Source organism: Grampus griseus (assembly GCF_964374135.1).
Source record: "Grampus griseus genome assembly, chromosome: 8".
Taxonomy (NCBI): Eukaryota; Metazoa; Chordata; class Mammalia; order Artiodactyla; family Delphinidae; genus Grampus; species Grampus griseus.
The window spans coordinates 97,653,927-97,674,465 of NC_139002.1; the positions used below are offsets into that span (position 1 = coordinate 97,653,927).

A 20,539-nucleotide genomic window follows, 5' to 3' on the forward strand; every position below is an offset into this window, starting at 1 on the left:
ATTATATTATAGTCCAGTCTACTTGTGTCCTTACAAGAAAACCCTTTCATATATGCTAGCTTGAGTGGTATCTGTTCCTTGCAGACGGGTTGGCAAATACTACCTTCACCTCTGGTTAAAAATCATTTCCAAAACCTTTAATAACTCAGTTTTTTCCCTCTCCCCTTCTCATTACTTGTTGACCTCCATTTGCTCATTATACAGACAGAAAAATTTCAAATACTTACCTACCCCTCCACCTCCCCAGCAGGCATAAATACTTGTTGCATCCCAATCTCCAGCCACCACCCACCCCTACAAGGTCCTCTGGCTCACAATGTGCTGTGGAAAAACTAGCACAGAAGAACATCAGAATGAAAAGGACCCAGAAACACTGGCCTAAGTTACTTACCAGATGTTCTCTAGGGGAACAAGACTAGATGCATCTATGCTGGAAGGAAGGAAGGAATTTTAATTTGAATAAAGGGAGATCTTCCTGTTAGTTGAGGTGTTAGGTACTAGAAAAAGCTATCAATATTTTTAAGTCACCATTCAACAACAGAACAGTAACAATCTACTTGTGAAGGTTTTCAGTCTTCTTGCCTGAGGAAGAGAGATAATGTCTGAAGATCTTACCTCAGTAATCATCTCTAATTATTAAGAAAAAAGCCTCACAGGGTTTATCATTCATTCAACTGTACTTCCCAAGCTCCTGCCGTGTATCAGATACTACACACTATAGGGGCTATAAAAGCAGACTGAGCAATACCGGCCCCGTAGACGATGGCACTGAACAAGTGGAAGGACACAACTACAATATGCTACAAATGCTTTAACAGATTTATAAAAGTTCTGTGAAAAAAGTGGCTAATATGGTTTAACTTATTTGGGGCAGGGGGTGTGTGTGCACAGGGATTTAAGCTGAATGGAGTAAGCAGCTGGAAAAAGTGCTATGTAGCATGGAGGTATGAAAGTCTAAGGGGTGATGAGGAAATGGTAAGGACTCAGAAGGGACAGAAGAGTGAGATAACATTAGAAAGGTAGGAAAAGGACTTGAGAAAGTTGGGGGGGCGTATAAAACATTTTTTTTAAATTAGAAAGAGAAATTTGATGAGAATAAAGAGGTTGGAGAGACCCAGGAAATGGCTTTCCATGTTATACTGATAGGCCTGAACTTTATTCCAAGATTTTTAAACAAGGGGTGATTAGATTTGTCTTTTAAAAGACATCTGGCAATAATCTAGAGGATGAATAAAGTGGGGAAATATGCAGATCAGGAGGAGGCTCTTGCACAAACCAGACCCTAAGATTAGGAACCATTCCCGCAATGTTGAGAAATTTGGGCGGCAGGACTCACTACAACTTGGAGATAATCGATAAAGGAGATGAGGAAAAGAAATTACTGATCACTCTTGGATTCTAGTACAGAGAGTTTGGGGAATTGTTTTTACATGGGGACACCTCCAGATGGAGGTATCCAAAGGGCAGTATTTAGAACAAAGTCATAGAACTCAAGGGACATCTGGGGGATAGATAAAGATCTGAGAATCAGAGAAGCACATCAGTGCCCCCTTAAGCAATGGGAAAGCTAAGAGGAAAAGGTCTGAGATACAATCCCTACAGAAAACCTATGACCTAGTGTGCAAACAAAGTAAAAGGAACCAGTGGAAGCTGAAGAGTATTATTTATTACAAATAATAAGTATCTGTAATATCTATTATTATAAATAAGAAAGGGAACTAGGGATCAGGTCCTCCCAGCCCTTCCACAGCTCCTCCAGCAATTTTTCTCTGTTGTAAAGAAATTTTGGAATAGATACATTGCTAGATCATATTCCCAGGCAATATCACTTCAGAGAGAAAACTAATAATTATCAAGCCTACTGCTAAAGTACTGAGTGAAAAGAAGGGCTGAGAGTCCAAGAAAGAGGTGGCAAGCATACACCATTCTGTAGAACTTTCTTCTTCCCAACTCTGTGGGGTTTGGGTGTGTGGTGCCCATGGGAGTGGGCCAGAGGACTTGCAATAATGAGAAGCACTGATGGTTAACTGCTTAGTGACAACTGAGGCAGCCAGGTCTAGGGGGCAAAAATAAAGCAGCTATCATTAAACTTGCATTTTAGGCCCAAGGTTGATACCAACTGTCCTCAGTCAAGTCAGGTATAGCTTCTCTCAACTGGGTTTCTCATCTGTAAAACAGGGGCAATAGTTTATGCCCAATTAACCTCACAAAGCTTTTGTGAAGCTGGATGACTAAAACAAATGTAAAAGCTCTTGGGAAAAAATAATACAACAGTGTACTCCCTGATTACTTGTACTCAGAAAGAGCATTGTATTCAGTCCATTAGTTCTCTAACTTAAGTGTACACAAAAACCACATGGGACATTGTTAAAATAGATTCTTGGGCCCATTCTAGCATGAGAATATCTGCGCATGGATCCAGAACCTGCATTTTTATACTCCAGGTGACTTTCACACAGTGGTCCATGATCCAGATTTCATGGGATACTGAATTAGGTCGACCTTGTAAAAGATGAGAAACAGGCTGAGGAAAAATGCTGTATCTAAGGACTGAACACTAGGCAGTTGCAACGCATAGAGAGAAAGTGTTACAGTGAAAGATAATTTGAGCCACAAAGTCCTATTTCTAGGGGCCATATATCTGGTACATGGGAATACTTTTATTATGTATTAAGTCTTTATGATGGGATTCATTGTGATTTCACCTATAATCTACTGCTAAAGTTTTATTTTAGCAGTAAAGAGAACTCTCATAAAAAGACACAACTAAATTACCATTATTTTGGAGACTATAGAGAAGGCATAGGATCCATCCCAAATCAGCAAGCCACCTAACTTTGAGCCCCCCCCCGCCCCAAAACTATTCCACAAAGAACTGTTGAGAATCTGCTATTACAACACCTGTTACACCTAATCCCAGGGCAGACTGATTTGCACATGGAGGCCTAATCTCAAAGACTTGCACTACTGTTATCTAAGGAGTAGTCTACCATTTAATATTCTTGGCTTTGAATAACCTAAGGCTCTTTTACTTAGGTTCCAAGGTACTATGAAGCCTGGTTAAAGAAACTGAAATCAAGAGTTAGAAGTGTGTTCTTTTCTACAAAGCCCAGAATTCAGGCCCCCTATAGGTATAACTCAGAGCCAGGTTGGCGTTTTAGCTGCATACAATGGCAGTGTCACTTCTTGAACAGTAGTACTGCAAACTGATTAGGTTTCTCATTTCCACATTCAAAATTTATTAAGGCAAATTCCCAATCAAGATTAATCCAGTCTGCCCCCCTTTGGGGGGGCACATCTGATGTTCCCAGAATCATGTATTGTGTTGCATTTTCAATTAGATTGAGGGGTGCGGAAATCAAGGTTCAGGACTAATTTACATGTCAATACAGCGTTCTGTATATACTACTAAATACACCCTAGCTACCAGTCCTCTGTGATAGGAGTCTAAGAATTTGATCATTAAAAATAAACAAACATACAAATAAATAGCTTTCCAAAAGATTATCTGAAGTTGTATACCCAACCCAAAGTAATAAAACTATGGTTTAAAAAAATACCTTGGAATCTATCAGGTGGGAAAACTACAGCTTAAAAGGACTGGAGCCAGCACACTTGAGCTGATGTTGCTGGTCATATATCAAATGCATCCTTATGTACAAAACTTTTATAGCTAGAGGAAATCAGCAGTAATGAGAGAGAATCAGACTACAATAGAAAATAACAATAGTGTGGACTCTGGCTTCCTCACCCAATTTTTTCTTCCCTCTTTTAAGGAAAGGGACCAGTTTTATCAAATAACAAAGAAAACAGCCCAGTTCCTCTACTTATGATAAAAATGAGACAACAAAAATACTTACACGGGACTGGAATTCAAAGAGCAATGATCCACCATCATTTCTGGAAGGAAATCCAACTTAAACGCAGCCATCACCTCACTCTCCCCTTCAGAAGCCAATGTTATTAACTTGCTGCACTTGTCTGATCCACAAATACACACAGCTTTAGCTTCCTGGGCCCCACAAAAAACACAAAGTGGAAACAGGAGCTCAGGGAAACCAGCAATAAGTGCCACAGAAACAGGCAGGACTGGGGAAGGGGAAGGGAGTATTGGATTAAAAGGGGGATGTGACCATGTGAAGGGAGGCTCAGCCCAGCACACAATGAAAGTGCTGATGCGCCAGGCTTGTTTTGTGTGATTTTCCCTGGCGAAGCAGTACTAAGTGCACTGTCAGATAAATAGTGTCAGATCCATGAAGATAGCAGTGGCTAACAGAGCAGAAGAAACACAAGCTTGTTTCACATCTTCCAAACTCCTCCCTGAGAATCAGTTTTTGAGGACCCCCAAAGCCTGAAACTACCTGAAGCAAAAGAAAAGGGAAAAAAAAAAAGTTCACTTCATGTGGTCTGAAAATGTTATTTTAGAAAGAACTGGGTTGTTAGCCTTGGTTTGAACTTATTTTCCACGTGCCAAAGACAGCAACAAACGCACTATTTGGGTTCCAAACTAACCTCAGAAGACTCATTTAATGGTTCAGACCATCCATCAGAAGCAGGCCAGAGGCAAGCTGGCTGAAGAACTGGCCACCAGAAACATACTGCTCTTATACTACTACCTGCACTGGACCAGCCTTGCTTTCTTGATGGTCTTGAGAGCAAAGTATGCTACCTAATGGTTCCTCATCACAGTGAAAACTTTAAAAATTGCTGTTTCACTGACATTCATTTAGGTAGCACAGGGCAAAACTTCTTTACTAATTCTGAATCTTAATTTGCCAGAAAATTTAAAAAGTGAAAAATAAAAATGGAATAGTATATTCTGCCTCTTGATAAAGTACTAAGGAACACTTTTTTCAGTAGTTTGACCTTTCTAGAGAAACAAAAAACAAAAGAAAACTAAACAAAAGCCACCACAGTGATAATAATGAAAAAGAACTGGGGCCTACCAGGGACAAATACTCAAACACTTAAAGGAAGGAAACAGGAATGTAGACTAAGTCTCTTCAGTGGCTGCCCTCTTTTAAACTGTTCCTAAAACCATGATTAATGAATGTGCACATAAAAATTCTATTATGAGTGAGCAGCAGAGATGGATATATTTAGCAGTCAAGGCAGATGTGGTACTCCCATTCTCAATTTAGCTCCACATCCCTCCAAACAACAAATGGTGGCATTTCAATATTTAGGCAGTGACTCTAAAACTGTATCTCTGAAGGCTCCCAAATTTCACAGGCCTTCTTTCCATTTTTATCATTAGGGTTGCCTTACCTCAAAGACTTCACTCAAGCTCAGTTCACAATACAGGGAACTTTGAAAAAAAGAAGTTATGTTCAGCCTGTAAAGAGGTAAACAGCTGAACTCCTAAACATATAGAATGACGTTAAAAAATAATGAAAGGCAGTAATGTCATGGCACAGGCCTAAATGTTCTAGTCTGTGTAACGATGGCTGACACCTGTCTGCATCTGACTGAGGAAGGTAGAAACTGTATCTTCTGTCCAATATCCAGACATAACCACGCAAAATTTAGAACTAAAATAGCAGATAGCTGCTTTTCTGCTTTTTTCAGAGACCCTGCCCATTTGATCTACTACTTTAGAGACAGAAGTGACAGGAGCTCTCTTCCACGCTATTAAAAGAGGAAGCAAAAACAGGCAGCAAGTGAGAGGAGACTGCAACTGGCACACGGTACACACAGTTCACCAAGCCCTGATTGCCAGACAAAAAGATGTTAACCCAAGCTGGGGCTGGTTGAGTTACTGGTTAGGCTAGTCCTTGTTTCTAAGTACACTGGAGTCGATCAGAAGCCTCTTCCTATAGAAAACTACCTAGACTAAGGTGCAACTTTGTGAGGCCAGTTAACAACCAAATTAGATTTTTTAGTTCAAGGATTCCTTTAAAAAGGAATCAAGTTTTCAGGAAGGCCACTGGTTGTTATGCTTTTATTATTCACTAGAAATACATGACTACTAATTACATCTCTATTTTAATCAAAATCACATCTATAACAAAAGAGCACTGCTCAGTGTAGGAAAGATGTGCACTCCTTACAGTAATCTTTACCAAGCCAAAGGTTGTAATGTTTTAAAATTCATTTTACGATTTATAAGGCTGCACTGTTTTTAAAACCTACAAGATGGAAATGTTATTACATGAGGGAGGGTGATTCTCTTTAGGCAGGTCACAAGAATTATTTCAGTATAATTAAATTCAACATGCTTGTGTGAAAAGAAAGAACAGAAATTAATCACAAGTCACTCAATTTTAGAAAAGGGTTACAAAGTTAAGTGATGATAAAAAAACAATTATGGAAATACAAAAATGCAGCTGTTAGGCGGAAATTAAAAAGTTATTCACAGAAAACTGTCCATAAGTAGTTGTTTTTTAAAATTTCTTGCTCAGAAACCATTCCAGGCTTATAACCCAGGGTCCACTGCAAAAGAAGACCTTAACTTTCCCTCAGTCTCTTTTTACCACATGTCTGTGAATTTATAGTCATGGTTTTCTCTTCTGTCCCTGGTTGGCTGTCTCAGTTTTCTTTGCCTTGAATACTCTCTACTTTGTTCTAAGGGAAACAATTTAAAGTCTAATTGTGTGAGGGTAGGAGCAGTCAGCCTGCTGTAACATTAATAACCCAAATCATTAAAAATGATCAGAGGATAAGGGAAACCCTCAAAAGAATAGCACACCCTGCATTTAGAATATCAGAAGGGGTGGGATGAATTGGGAGATTGAGTATACATATATACATACATATACATAGTGTATACATATATACGCTAATATGTATAAAATAGATAACTAATAAGAACCTGCTGTATAAAAAATAAATAAAATTCAAAAATGCCAAAAAAAAAAGAATATCAGAAGGGAATAAACAGTTTAAAAACTGGATTAGGAGAGAAATGCTAGAAATCACAGCATTTGTTTTGTTAAGAGTGAAAGAGCAAAGTAAAGCATAGGTGAGCAAAAAAGCCCAGGTGGTACGTGCGAACAACAGGCTGTCTATCTTGACTGATGTAACCAGGGAATTCAGTGACAGGTGAAGGGATTTTATACTTCCATCTCAATAATCTAAATGTGTTTTAAAGGGCAAAAATGTGAAGTCTGGTTATATGAGCATAGAGGAAATTAGAGCCTACTACTAAATTATAAAAGAGAGCCTATGTCATTAAAAATCCCCACCATTAGTCTATTTAAGGAAAAGTACAAAAACCTAGGGAAAAGTCATAACCTAAGACAGTTAAGTAGACTGGCTTCCCCCCTCCACCCCCTGAGCTTCTGGCAGTTAAATGGTACATAAGGGATGTAGAAAAGAAGCAACCAATTGATACCACTTGAAAATAACCAACCAGAATAACTTAAAATTTAGCCTAAAACCTTTATGGACTTGAATTTCATTTCCAAAATTTAGTACTTCTAATGTAATTAGTGGGTCTCCTAAAACTCCCAAGCTAGTACCTTGCATATGCAAAAATATACTGACCTAAATTGCTAACTATCTCTGTGACATCTCACTTTGTGGGAGACTTTTTGCAAAAATGTGACAGTTAAATATAATTTAAAACAAAACAAAAAATCTTTGTTGAGTTTCCATGAGAATCTAGACAATGAAAAAATTCCTGAAAGGGGGGAGAGGGTTTTAAAGAAAAGAAGGAATAGAATTATTATTTAAAAAAAAGTTCCATTTGTATTTGAAATCCCCATGTTTAAAACCTGGCAATAAATTAAAATTTGAAAAACACTGGTGCCCACCAAGGATCTCTGCGAGTTGGATTTTGTTCCTGGGCCTCCCGCCTGCATTTTTTGCTTTTTGGTCTTGTGTGCCCTGCTGGCTAGGCTCAACCACTTCTAGTAATTAAGGACTGCTGATAGGATGTGGGCAGAAAGCCCCCTTCCTCCTTCCCTAGGGCTTATGTTATTTCCAGATTGTGAGCAAATGCATCCAAATTCTGTGACAGGAGTTTCATTCTAGGTTGTTAAGATACCTCCAAGAATTGTAAAGCATATCTTCTCTGGATAAAGTTTCCAGTTTAAAAAAAAACACAAAAAAACTTCCATTCCAAATCTAAAACCACTGTAAGACAAAAAGCACTAAGTTTAGTAATTGTTGTGTGCAAGTTGGTTTGCCTGTAAAATTATCATATATGGTGTATGAGAAGATAGAACAAGGTTGAAGGCAAGAAAATTTACCTTTTTTGAAATCTTTTTCCATTTCCTCTCCCTATCCTTAATCACTACTATCTTCTCCCCAGTCAGTGTCAAAGGACTAGCAGAAAGACATTCTTCCATGCTTAGTGCTCTCAGCAAAAGTGTTAAGCTCAGAGCCTTCCTTGGAGTTTCTGGGACTAACTAACCCTGACCAAATAAACTGTCCTGTCAAATTGTGACCACCATTCAAATCAGGTCATATTTTCAGGTCCCAAAATAGTTCTGGAACTTAAGTGTAATTGTTAGTTGATAACAATATAGTGTAAGCTTAAGCTTTATTTAGGCCCCAGTGCTGATTTAAAAATCAGTATGTTGGGCTTCCCTGGTGGCGCAGTGGTTGAGAGTCCGCCTGCCGATGCAGGGGACACGGGTTCGTGCCCCGGTCCGGAAGGATCCCACGAGCCACAGAGCGGCTGGGCCCGTGAGCCATGGCCACTGAGCCTGCGCGTCCGGAGCCTGTGCTCCGCAACGGGAGAGGCCCCAGCAGTGAGAGGCCCCCGTACCGCAAAATAAATAAATAAATAAATATCAGTATGTTGAACAACTTCTGGTTCCAGGAGGGTAATATTATCTGTGTGAAATCCACTACGTTCTGTCCTCATCCTTGTTCTTGTTTACTTGGGATCTTCCAGCTATGAAGTGCAAAGGGGAAAGAAAGCTAGCTGGGCAGCTGCTGTGTGTAGATGTACATACATATACATACCTACCCTCCCTCCCCTCTCCCCTCTCCTTCTCCACCCTCTGCCCAGCCCCAGCTGTTAGAACTAGGCAGCAGCTAGTTCAAATGGGAGATAAGCCTGCCTTGGGAAACAGCTAAGGAGAAAGAGTTCAAAAAGAGAAAAAAAAAAATCTAGCTTCCTAGGAACAGGAAATTTATCCCATAATGTAGGAAAAAAGCCATCACTTTTCTGAAGGCAATTTTTTCACTTCTGCAAAACAGGCCTCATGCAAGAAGGTTAAAAAGAAAACCACAGAGCACACCCATCCAGCAGTTAGCCCATACCTGTAGCTTTCCACCTCCCTCTCTGGACTACTGTCTTCACTCTAAAAAACCAAGGAAAGAAAAATAAGTGGGCCATGCCTATACTTCTCATAATTCCAGATATGTAGCTTCTTTCCAAGGAAAAGCCCCTTTGTCACCAAGACTGAAGATAAAAAACAAACTCTCCCTCTCCCATTTTTAAAGTATACAATACCTTAACGATAAATTACATTTCACATCTCAAAGTTAATTTAAGAACACCATCAACTTAAAAATGGAGAACTAAAGTACTAAAAGGCTTAAGAAGAGGCTTACCACAAAATGTCACAACAAACAGCAAAACATTGACTAGGATTTATGAAGTTGAACTGTAGCACAGCTAGGTCACCAAAACAATCATTTTTTAGCATCTGCTTTTGGGTGGGAAACTACAGTAAAGCTAAAGGTTGTATAATCCTTTTAGCAATTAACGATCATATTGTTAATGTGAAGAGACCATGATATTTCCCCAAACCAACCTTCCTGAATAGGCTGGTGCCAGGCATAAAGCTCTTCAAAGGCAACCCCAAGTTCCTGCCTTGTAAATGCATATTGGTGGCCCCAGGACAGTGGTGAACCACTGAAACCAACAAAAAATCGGAAGATGGGGAAGCTAATTGAAGGTAAAAGCAAACAGAGGAACCACAAAACCAGTCTGTTTCATTTTTAAACATTATTGAACAATCTTGCAAGATTGATTCTATAAAAGCTGCCCAAATTCCTACAAACTTCCATCTACAACTCCTGCCAACTGTACTTTCTGCCTGGCCCTGGCTACAGAGAACTGCTGAAAGTCACCAAGTCTACTCTGGAAAGTGTAAGAATTCTCAAAGACAAAGCTAGAACCAGAACTCACTGTGAGACACTACACTCTACCTACCCTCCGTGAACACAAAGACATTTCTTGACTGACATAAAATGGGTGCTTGAGTACTTAATCTGACTTTTCATATGGACCTAATTGGTCTTCAATTTTGCTAATGAAGTAATGATGCTCCCAACCATTTTAATGCAAAGTCTACACTAACAAAAAAAAACTTCTAAAAGCACTTTCTTGGACCTGCCTACATCATCAAGTTATTAAGTGGAAAGGAACTTACATTTTCTAAGTTCACAACACCTCATTCAATCCTGTATCATTATAACCATTTAAGGTGGGGATTACTCTAAGAATTTAGATGCTAAAATAATCTACATGAGGGATTCTAACTCCAGAGCCCATGGTCTATCTCTCTTGAGAAATGTGACCATCTAGGCAGTATAAACTTTTATTGAGACAGTGTGTCGTGAGAGGGCTCTGAAGTAGTTGTTACCTTGGAGGGTAGAGAACAAGTTAAATGTCTACTTGTTAGTTTTATTCTGGAAGATATAAAGGGTAAATAAAAGACCAAGGAGTCATGTTTCCCAATATGTTGCATGGAACAGTTGAGAAACACTGCTAGTGTGTGACCCTGTGAGACCAGACTCATACTGCATGCTAGCTGGGGAATCTCCAGGATACAAAGAGCAAAAGGGAGGCCTGGGGTTGTTAAGAAGGGCCATTATATTAAAAGTATGAAGGACACACATCTAGGTCCCAGAGAACATAGCGGCCCTATATATAGGGGGCTAAGGAACAACCTTAGTTGCATAGCCAAGAGAAAAAGGAAAGTGAATTATTTATTTAAAAAACAAACACATAAGTAGGATATTAATCATCCTACTAAGTCACCCGAAGACGTTTTAAAGAAAACTTAAGCACACAAAAAAAGGACACACCATCTTCCTCCACACAGGCCCTAGTCACTTGCAGGAGGACAGTGGGAAGACTAATACACAACACAAGAAGGTATTTTCTTTTTTAAAAAATTTAATTTAGTTTTTTTAGCTGCATCAGGTCTTAGTTGCGGCATGCGGGATCTTTCATTGAGGCACGTGGGCTCAGTAGTTGGTGGGCATGCAGGCTTAGTTGCCCTGAGGCATGTGGGATCTTAGTTCCTCGCCCAGAGATCGAACTCGTGTCCCCTGAATTGGAAGGCGGATTCTTTTTCTTTTTTTTAAGTGAATGGTGTTATTGTTTTTTAAAATTTATTTTATTTTTGGCTGCACTGGGTCTTTCTTGCTGCGCATGGGCTTTTCTCTAGTTGCAGTGAGCAGGGGCTATTCTTCACTGCAGTGCACAGGCTTCTCATTGCAGTGGCTTCTCTTGCTGCGGAGCACGGGCTCCAGAACGCAGGCTCAGGAGTTCTGGTGCACAGGCTTAGTTGCTCCGCGGCATGTGGGATCTTCCCGGACCAAGGCTCAAACCCATGTCCCCTGCATTGGCAGACGGACTCTCAACCACTGCGCCACCAGGGAAGTTCCAAGTATTTTCTCTAAAAGCTTTGTCATTCCAGTTTTAATTTTCCTACATTTTGTTGCCTTGTCTGTAAGAAAACAGAAATGCTTTGGGGAGAGAGGAAAGCTAAATAGAAACTAAAAGCTTCAGGTTTGAGTTTTTTACATCTTTCATTTCTGTGGGGAACCAAACTAAATGCATTAAGATCTGTGAGGAAGCCTGAACTACCTTTGTCCTGTAATTCCCTGGAGCTCCACAGAGTCTATTTCTATTAATCTTACCTTCATGTTCTTAATCACTATGTGTGGAGGCATAAAGGTGGTTCCAAAGAGGGGTGAAAAGAGTTAGGGGGGGAAAAGGAGCACCAAAAAGTTAGGTGGGGTGGGGAGCAACGCAACAGACGAGGATGGAGGGAAACAAGGAGGACTGTCTGCTCGTGATATGTTTAGATGTTCCAAACATGACCTGCCATGATGTATTAAAATTGTACTTGGCAAGTCAGTGGTACAGGGGACTCTGAAAGGCAAAGTACCTATCCCACAATAAATAATCTGGAAATAATTTATATTTGGTTTTGGAATATATCCTGGAACTTACATGTTTCAAGGATGCAAGAGTGAATGAACAGTACCATCTCTCAGGGCTGATAGGAAAGGTCTCAGATCTCCTACACACCTCCCTTAGTGTAGGCAAGGTAATGAACCTTTCCTATTTTTCAGAGTTTTCTGCTGGCCTGTATCTTGAGTAAATAACAAAACACAGTCCTTTACAGTAAGATAAATGGGCACTGACTCAGTCACCATCAACAGCTCTTACATAGTATGCACTGAACCAAACTCCAGATACAGAGGCTGGTAACAGGCACAGTAATTCTCAGTGACCTACATAAGGCCTGAACCCATGACCCTAGCCTCATGAACATGACTCACTAACTTACTAACAATTGTTAGTAAGTGCTCTCAATAATACCTGGATATAAATAAAGCAGGGAGCTAAAGAAGAACTGAACTATCCAGATGAGAGATTTTTGAAATGTTTTTAAATGCAGTGTTTTTCCCATAAACATAAAGGTGAAGCTGTTCAGGTTGAAGACAGAGGGGGGCAAGGCAGATCCTACCTGTTTGCCTCTCCTGGCCCTCAGGGTAACCACAGGTCTCCTGGGAAATTTGAAAACAGGCCTGGATAATTTAAAACAATAGATAATTCACTGATTTTATATCCAGCTTTGAGATGAATAGTTTTTTGCACAGATTTTTCTCTTCGAATCTAACAGGTTATCACAAATCAAGGAATTTAAGAGGCCATCAATGGTAATCAATGCGTGCATCCTCAAATTGATGGTATATGGTATTTAAAATCTGCACCCCTTATCACCAGAAAGTAGGGAGAAATGTCCAGTCATTCACAAGTGGCTACAATTATAAAAGCTAACATGTTTTGAGTACTGTACGCCATGCGGTGTTTTCAGTGCTTTACATTTAATGCTCCTACCTATTCTATCTCCATTTACAGATGAGAAGAGATACAATGAAGTAACTCTCAAGATCACATGAATCCAGGCAATGAAGGAGTTGGATGGAATGAATATAATGCCAGGCAGTTGGAACCTTGGTTGAAAGCCTGACAGATACACTGAAGCTCACAGTAAACTCCCTTCTCCTAGCCACATCTTTCCCAGAGCATCTCCTTCCACTGTAATAAGTTGCTCTACAATGAACAGTCTGGGTCCTGTAGAACATCAAGTTAAAAACTATCTATAAGGAAGATCATGCACACAAACCACAGAAAAGACCGTTTAAAATGCTGAGCTCCATAAAGTTGAACCTGACCTTTTTTCTTAGGCAAATCTTGTTAAGTAGGTAAATGTCCAAAGTCTCAACTGTCCTGAGAGAGATCTGATTAAAGGTAGTGAAAACTTCCTGCTGTTACTCAGTAGACGTGTGACTCTGATCAAGTTCATTAACATCTCTTAAGTGTCAATTTCCTCACCTGTAAAAGAGGACTTAACTATACACATTATCTCAAAAGGAACCAAATGGATGCCCAGAATACACTCAAGCCACTGTACAAATCTCTAACTGGAACAGAAGACAAATAATAGGAATGACTTAGGAAAATCGTGCTTTTAAAAAATGTTTGTTACCTTTTAGACTGTTTGCAACGCCCTCACTTCTTTCTTTTTCCTCCGGTTATACGGCTGGCTCAATAAGAAGGTTGGGCTTACTGCTTTGGAAAACTGCATGTCCTCCCACCCCCATACCCTAGAAAGCCAAATAACCAGATGAAAGGATCAACTTTGGAAGCTATCCTAGCTAGCCAAGCTCTTCATGATGCAGAACTCCACCAGGGATTAGTGCTAAATCCAGTTGAGTTTGTCTGGATTAGCCACTCTACTTGTTTTCCCTAGGAACCTGCAGCCAGGGAATGGCAGTTGTCACCAGATTCTAATTCAGGATCCTGGGCACACACATCACAACTAATAGTGAGTAGAATCTACTCAAAGACTAGAGCATCAAATGAAATGTGTAAAAGTATTCAGCAACAAATAGGTGGACTCAAGACGAAAAACTAACCACTAACTGTTCTGCTCATCTGTAAAATGGCGGTGATTAGGTGGATTAAACAGATACACTGAAACACACAGTAAATGCCCTTCTTCTATTCTTATCACTCCCAGAGCATCTCCTTCCACAGTAGTAAACTGTTCCATGTTAAACAGCCTGAGTCCTGTACATCAGGCTTAGCTCTGATTTGTCTTGGTCAGCAGGGATAAAACGCGACACTTCCTCTGTGGGGTATATAAAAACCGTTCCCCCCACCCTTCCGACACTTGCTCTGTGGCTACTATTTCCATGATTCACACTTAAGTTTGGGGCTTCTGATTCTTTACTGACTGAGTCATCTACGTGTGTTCTCTCCCTGACCCTAGGAGAGAAGATTATAAACAGATCTCAACCTCATCTCCTTCGCCACTGGCCAGTATGCTCATCCTCTCTTTAGAGGCAACAATTTTTCCCCAGCTTTAAAAAAAAAAATTGTGGTAAAAAATACACAGGAACTTCCCCGGCGGTCCAGTGGGTAAGACTCCACACTTCCAATGCAGGGGACACGGGTTCGATCCCTGATCAGGAAACTAAGATCCCACAAACTGCACACAGTGCGGCCAAAAAAAAAGAAAAGTTTACTATCTAACCATTTTTGAGTGTACAGTTCAGTAGTGTTAACACTGTTATGCAAAATGGCAACACTTTCTTCATGTGACAATTATAAACATTTTTCTTGTGAGCAGCCCATATTTAAGAATCAAGAGTCAGGGGGCCTCCCTGGTGGCGCAGTGGTTAAGAAGCCGCCTGCCAATGCAAGGGACACGGGTACGAGCCTTGGTCTGGGAAGATCCCACACGCCATGGAGCAACTAAGCCCATGTGCTCTAGAGCCACAGTTGTGGCTAGTTGTGCAAGCCACAACTACTGAGCCCGCATGCCACAACTACTGAAGCCCACACGCCTAGAGCCCATGCTCCACAACAAGAGAAGCCACCGCAGTGAGAAGCCCTCGCACCGCAGTGAGAAGCTTCGCGGCAACTAGACAAAGCCCGCATGCAGCAACAAAGACCCAACGTAGTCAAAAATAAATAAATAAAATAAATAAATCTATTAAAAAAAAGAATCAAGAGTCAGAATTGGCATAAAGCCTGACTTTGCCAATATCTTCCTTATCTGTATATCACAAACAATAAATATAACACCTATCTGACAAAGCCACCATCTTTTTTTTTCCTTTTTTAAAAAATTTATTTTATTTATTTTTATTTTTGGCTGAGTTGGGTCTTCGTTGCTGGGCGTGGGCTTTCTCTAGTTGCGACGAGCAGAGGCTACTCTTCATTGCAGTGCGCGGGCTTCTCACTGCGGTGGCTTCTCTTGTGGAGCACAGGCTCTAGGCACGCGGGCTTCAGAAGTTGTGGCTCACGGGCTCTAGAGAGCAGGCCCAGTACTTGTGGCGCACAGGCCTAGTTACTCCGTGGCATGTGGGATCTTCCCGGACCAGGGATCTAACCTGTGTCCCCTGCATTGGCAGGCGGATTCTTAACCACTGCACCACCAGGTAAGCCCCAACATAATTATTAAATCCTCTGAAACTGCTACAAAAAGTGGTTCACAAAGTTGAATGGTGGTGAGTTGGGCTTTGTTCTTCTTCCTTTCCCTGATCTGCCATCTTATCTCCTGTTTAGTTATATGATCTTTCCATACGACTATGTACACAGCTAAACAAGAGTTCATCTCACCTAAGAGGCATTCCATTTTGGAGGTGCTCAGGTGAGGCAGACAGGGAATGCAAAATACATTTTAAAAATCTCTTTTCCTACTTCCTCCCAAAATGCCTATACTCTCCAAGTAATTCTCAAATCCCCATTAAGTATTCCCTCTCTCCTCCCCATACAGCTCTCTATTGCAGGGGGAGGGGAGTAGGAATCTCATTCTGTCTTTAGCTCCTCCTGTTTCCTTGGCAGCACTGTCAGCCCTGGGCAACAAAATTGCTGGATGTAGCAGCAGCAATTTACATATGGTAGCTAAGCTAATGTGCAGCTTTCTCCGGGAAGAACTGCTAACTGTCCTATGTATCTTTCTAGTTTGAACCCAATGTTCCAGGCATATCAGTGTTAAATATTTGCCTAGCAGCTTCTACCTCCCAAAGACACAGGGAACCATGCACCGAAGTCAGAGGCAGCAAAGGTTCCCCACTGTGTGGAAGAAGTGGGGGTTCTAAAGATACAGAGGAGGGCTACAACGATTGAGACACTGACAAAGCACCTAATCCGCACCCAAAGCCTCAGTCATTCCAATTTCCCATAATATTCATGTATCATTTCCTGAAATTTGGCATGTTCAAAGACCACCAGTTCCGCCTTAGTTTCACTGCCCGGCCATAAGGCCAAATCTGTCTCATCTAGTGAGTCACTACTGCTCCTCTCTCCAAATGCATTTTGATTTCAGCCCACTTGTGCAGCTCATCAGGGCTGCACCATATGTTAGTACCATGTAGGCAGAATGTGACTAATTTTTTTTTCTAAAACACTGTCAGAGTTACTTTTTAAACTACCTTATAATCTTGATGTCTCTGAAGAGTCATTTCTATAATACATAACCTTCTGGAAATGACTTTATTCTCCTGAGTGCCCAAAGGAGATTCTTCAGCATTTTCATTCCCATTTTCCAGATGAGGGAACTAAAGTGAAGATAGCAGACTAAGTGACCCAGGTTCCACAAGCAGCCAGTAAGATTTTTACTTTCTGGAGTCACAGCACTCTATTTGGTAAAATAAGCCAGTCTGTAAAATGCTTTTTTGGAGGGGAACTCAAAATATTCGTTTGCTTTTATTTTTCTGAAGTGATTATTAAACTTTAAGCATAACAAGTACTTGGAATTTATAGGCTGATTTTTTTTTTTGGCCGTACGGGGGCCTCTCACTGTTGTGGCCTCTCCCGTTGCGGAGCATAGGCTCCGGACGCGCAGGCTCAGCAGCCCAGCCGCTCCGCGGCATGTGGGATCTTCCTGGACCAGGGTACGAACCCATGTCCACTGCATCGGCAGGCGGACTCTCAACCACTGCGCCACCAGGGAAGCCCCCTATAGGCTGATTTTGATGACTGGTCTCATGATATCCATCTGAGTAGTTTTAAGGGAAAAGGACTGAATGAGACATGGACCACAAATGTTTTTCTAAGGCAGAGATCATAAATGGGTGGAACTAACATTTTGAGAGTAAAAGAAATATATCTGGCTTGCAGATTCAGCTACCATCACCATGTCCCCTAAAATTTTTTTTAAAAGGAGGGGCTACTCCTCCCTACCCTAGGCAACATGCCTCTTCTCCAGCAATAATGGTTGCTGGTTTTGATAGTTCAACTTATTTCAGGACAGTCTCCGTAGGTCTTTTCTTTCAGGTCATATGTTCATTCCAGTAATTGTTTGGGGTAGCAGTTTTTTGTGTTTTCTTTTGCGGTACGCGGGCCTCTCACTGTTGTGGCCTCTCCCGTTGCAGAGCACAGGCTCCGGACGTGCAGGCTCAGCGGCCATGGCTCACGGGCCCAGCCGCTCCGCGGCATGTGGGATCTTCCCAGACCAGGGCACGAACCCGTGTTCCCTGCATCGGCAGGCGGACTCTCAACCACAGCGCCACCAGGGAAGCCCTGGCGTAGCAGTCTGACTGACACTGCATTAAGATCTTTCTATTCTGATAAACAAGGTACTACTGTATAGTACAGGGAACTATAATCAATATCCTATGATAAACCATAATGGAAAAGAAGATGAAAAAGAATTTATATATGCATAAATGAATCACTTTGCTGTACAGCAGAAATTAACACAACGTTGTAAATCAACTATACTTTAATAAAATTTACAGAAAAGATCTTTCTAGTCTTCAATTGATAATAGCACTTGCAAAATATAAAAAATGATCTTAAATATCTTATCAATAGTGAAACCTGCACATGCCCTTTGAATCCAGCAATTCAGCAACTCCAGTTCTAGAAATACAGCCTTCAAATAAGCTTACACCTGATGTATACAAAGGGGCATACATAAGAACATTGTTTATAATAGCAAAAACTGGAAACATATATGCGTATCAGTTGGGTGCTGGTTAAATAAACTATAGTACAGAGACACAATAGAACACTCTGTAGCTATTAAAGAGAAAAAGGCAGTTCCAATGTACCACTAAGGACTGATCAGGAGGATATATTTATATAAGAAAGGACTGGGAATTCCCTGGCGGTCCAGTGGTTAGGACTTAGCACTTTCACTGCCAGGGCCCGGGTTCAATGCCTGGTCGGGGAACTAAGATCCCTCAAGCATCGTGGCACAGCCAAAAAAAAAAGAAAGAAAGGGTTTACACATGGCTTGTACATAAATAGAATATCTCTGGAAGGATAAAGAAAAAATTGCTAACAAGGTTGCAGAAGTGGAATACTGACTGAATTGTCTACATATGGATATGCTATCTATTCTACAGAAATTTTTTTTTTAAAGAAAACTCTTGAAATTATGAGAGACAAAGAAAAATCCCAACTCAAGCTCTGTTACAAAACAAGCACCTTGTTTTGGTATTTTTTTTCCTGCTTTGCCAGAAACTTGTGTGTGGAAACAGCCAATGTCCAGGTTAACCAGCAGTATACCTACCATGTGTGAGCTGAGTAATTATATTATACCATTTGAAATTATCCCAGCAACTCAACTGACTGCAAACATTACAGCTGGACTATTTACAAAGTTTGGAGGTATTTTCAATCACTCAGCTGTATATCTATGTGTACATTTCTTCAATCAACCCTTCTTGCCAGGCAGAGTGCAACATTAGCCGGATTCCAGTAAGGAAGGCAAAGGACAGGGTGAGATAATGTGTCAAAACAAGTTCTATAAATACAGCTTTTGGCCTAGTACCTCAAAAAGGAATCAAAACAGCTTCAAGCTTAAATAGAAAAATCCTACAGTCCTGCAATATCTTGCTTGAAAGCTCTAGAGAACAAAAGAGGCCAGGGATCTGGAATCTTGTTTCTCACACCATATCTTGTGTCCCCCTCCCTAATCTCAGAAGGAGGTTAAGATCGAATTGCAGGTTATCATTCCAGGTCAGCATCTCCCCACCTTTTCCCTTATCTTACCCCCAACACTACCAAATACATCAATATCCTCTCACTGAGCTCACTCCCAACTCTTAGGCTAACATGCCCAATATATACAACATACAACAGTTCTTCCACAGTACCTAACACCTAACTTCTATCATCTCCAAAATCTTTGACCAAGCAGCCAGGAACCCTGCCTGTACCATCTGCCCCAACCTCACCCTAAACACATGGGCACTCAGCAGGATGCTTCCATATGGTCTTGTCTCAGGAGGTTTGTCCTATTCTGTTGAAAAGCAGGAAACTCTACTCAATCTCTTTCTGTTCTTAAGGTCATAATTCTACAAAACCAGAAACCACTTCTTTCTGTAGAGACGCTTCCTGAGATAGTTAGGTTTTATGCCAGAAAATACAAAAATTACACCTTTCCTTCAGCCAATCAGGGCGTATGTTCAGCATGACTTGATTCATCCCAAAGGATGTGCAGCCCTAGGGCAAATTCTAAATATCTCTTTAATACTGTCACTTTAAAAAAAAGTGACTTCAGTTATCATGCTTTCATCACTCTCAAATTGTGCTCCTAAAAGTGCTTCTCACATTTAAATACCCATTTATATGATCTCTGTCACCTCCTTCAAATCACTCCTAAAAAAAATCCCACTGTTCCACAAAATTAAACTTGTCAGTGCTTTGATTTCATTTTTACAAAAACAAGCTCTCTGTAAAATGGGAGATCTATCCATCAAAAAACACACATAGAGAACATCCAACTTGATACCTAGAAGCAGAGAGGGTACAAAAAAGGCCCAATCCCCATCCCTGTTCAGAAGACAAGATTTACACCAACAAAAAACATAGGACAGGGCTTCCCTGGTGGCGCAGTGGTTGAGAGTCCGCCTGCCGATGCAGGGGACACAGGTTCGTGCCGCGGTCTGGGAAGATCCCACATGCCGCGGAGCAGCTGGGCCCGTGAGCCATGGCCGCTGAGCCTGCGCGTCCGGAGCCTGTGCTCCGCAACGAGAGAGACCACAACAGTGAGAGGCCCACGTACCGCAAAAAAAAAAAAAAAAAAAAAAAAAAAAACCCCATTGGACAGCATATACACAAGGGAAAGCATATATGGTTAGAGAAAATCTGTCATCAATTTGAGAGAGACAAACACCTTAGAAGAACTGATTCTTCCCTGTCTAAATCAAACTTTTGTGCTATTTAATCACGTCTAAGATGGAATAACATTTTTGCTACCCTCCACTGAAATTACTCAGCCTACCAATAATTCTTCCATCATCATTTCTTTTAAACACATCTCCCTATTATCCTGTTACACTAACACAGATCACAGCTAGTGGATTAGGTAAA

At 40.9% G+C, this 20,539-nt stretch overlaps 1 protein-coding gene across 14 annotated transcripts in view; it reads right to left on the bottom strand.

Moving 5' to 3' along the window:
- The window catches only part of CELF1 (CUGBP Elav-like family member 1), a 72,047-nt gene that overhangs the window by 26,034 nt on the left and 25,474 nt on the right, over positions 1-20,539 (bottom strand). For 9 of the 14 annotated variants that reach the window (XM_082659229.1, XM_082659228.1, XM_082659225.1 and 6 more), the window contains exons 2-3: positions 9,214-9,254; positions 3,861-4,012 (exon numbers count right to left, since the gene is read on the bottom strand). The exons of 2 other annotated variants lie outside the window; for them this stretch is intronic. In XM_082659229.1, coding sequence (XP_082515355.1) covers positions 3,861-3,931 — 71 coding nt within the window. In that variant the 5' untranslated portion in view covers positions 3,932-4,012; positions 9,214-9,254. The remainder of the gene's footprint in view (positions 1-3,860; positions 4,013-9,213; positions 9,255-20,539) is intronic. 3 more of the 14 variants (XM_082659220.1, XM_082659219.1, XM_082659217.1) reach the window with 2 other exon arrangements.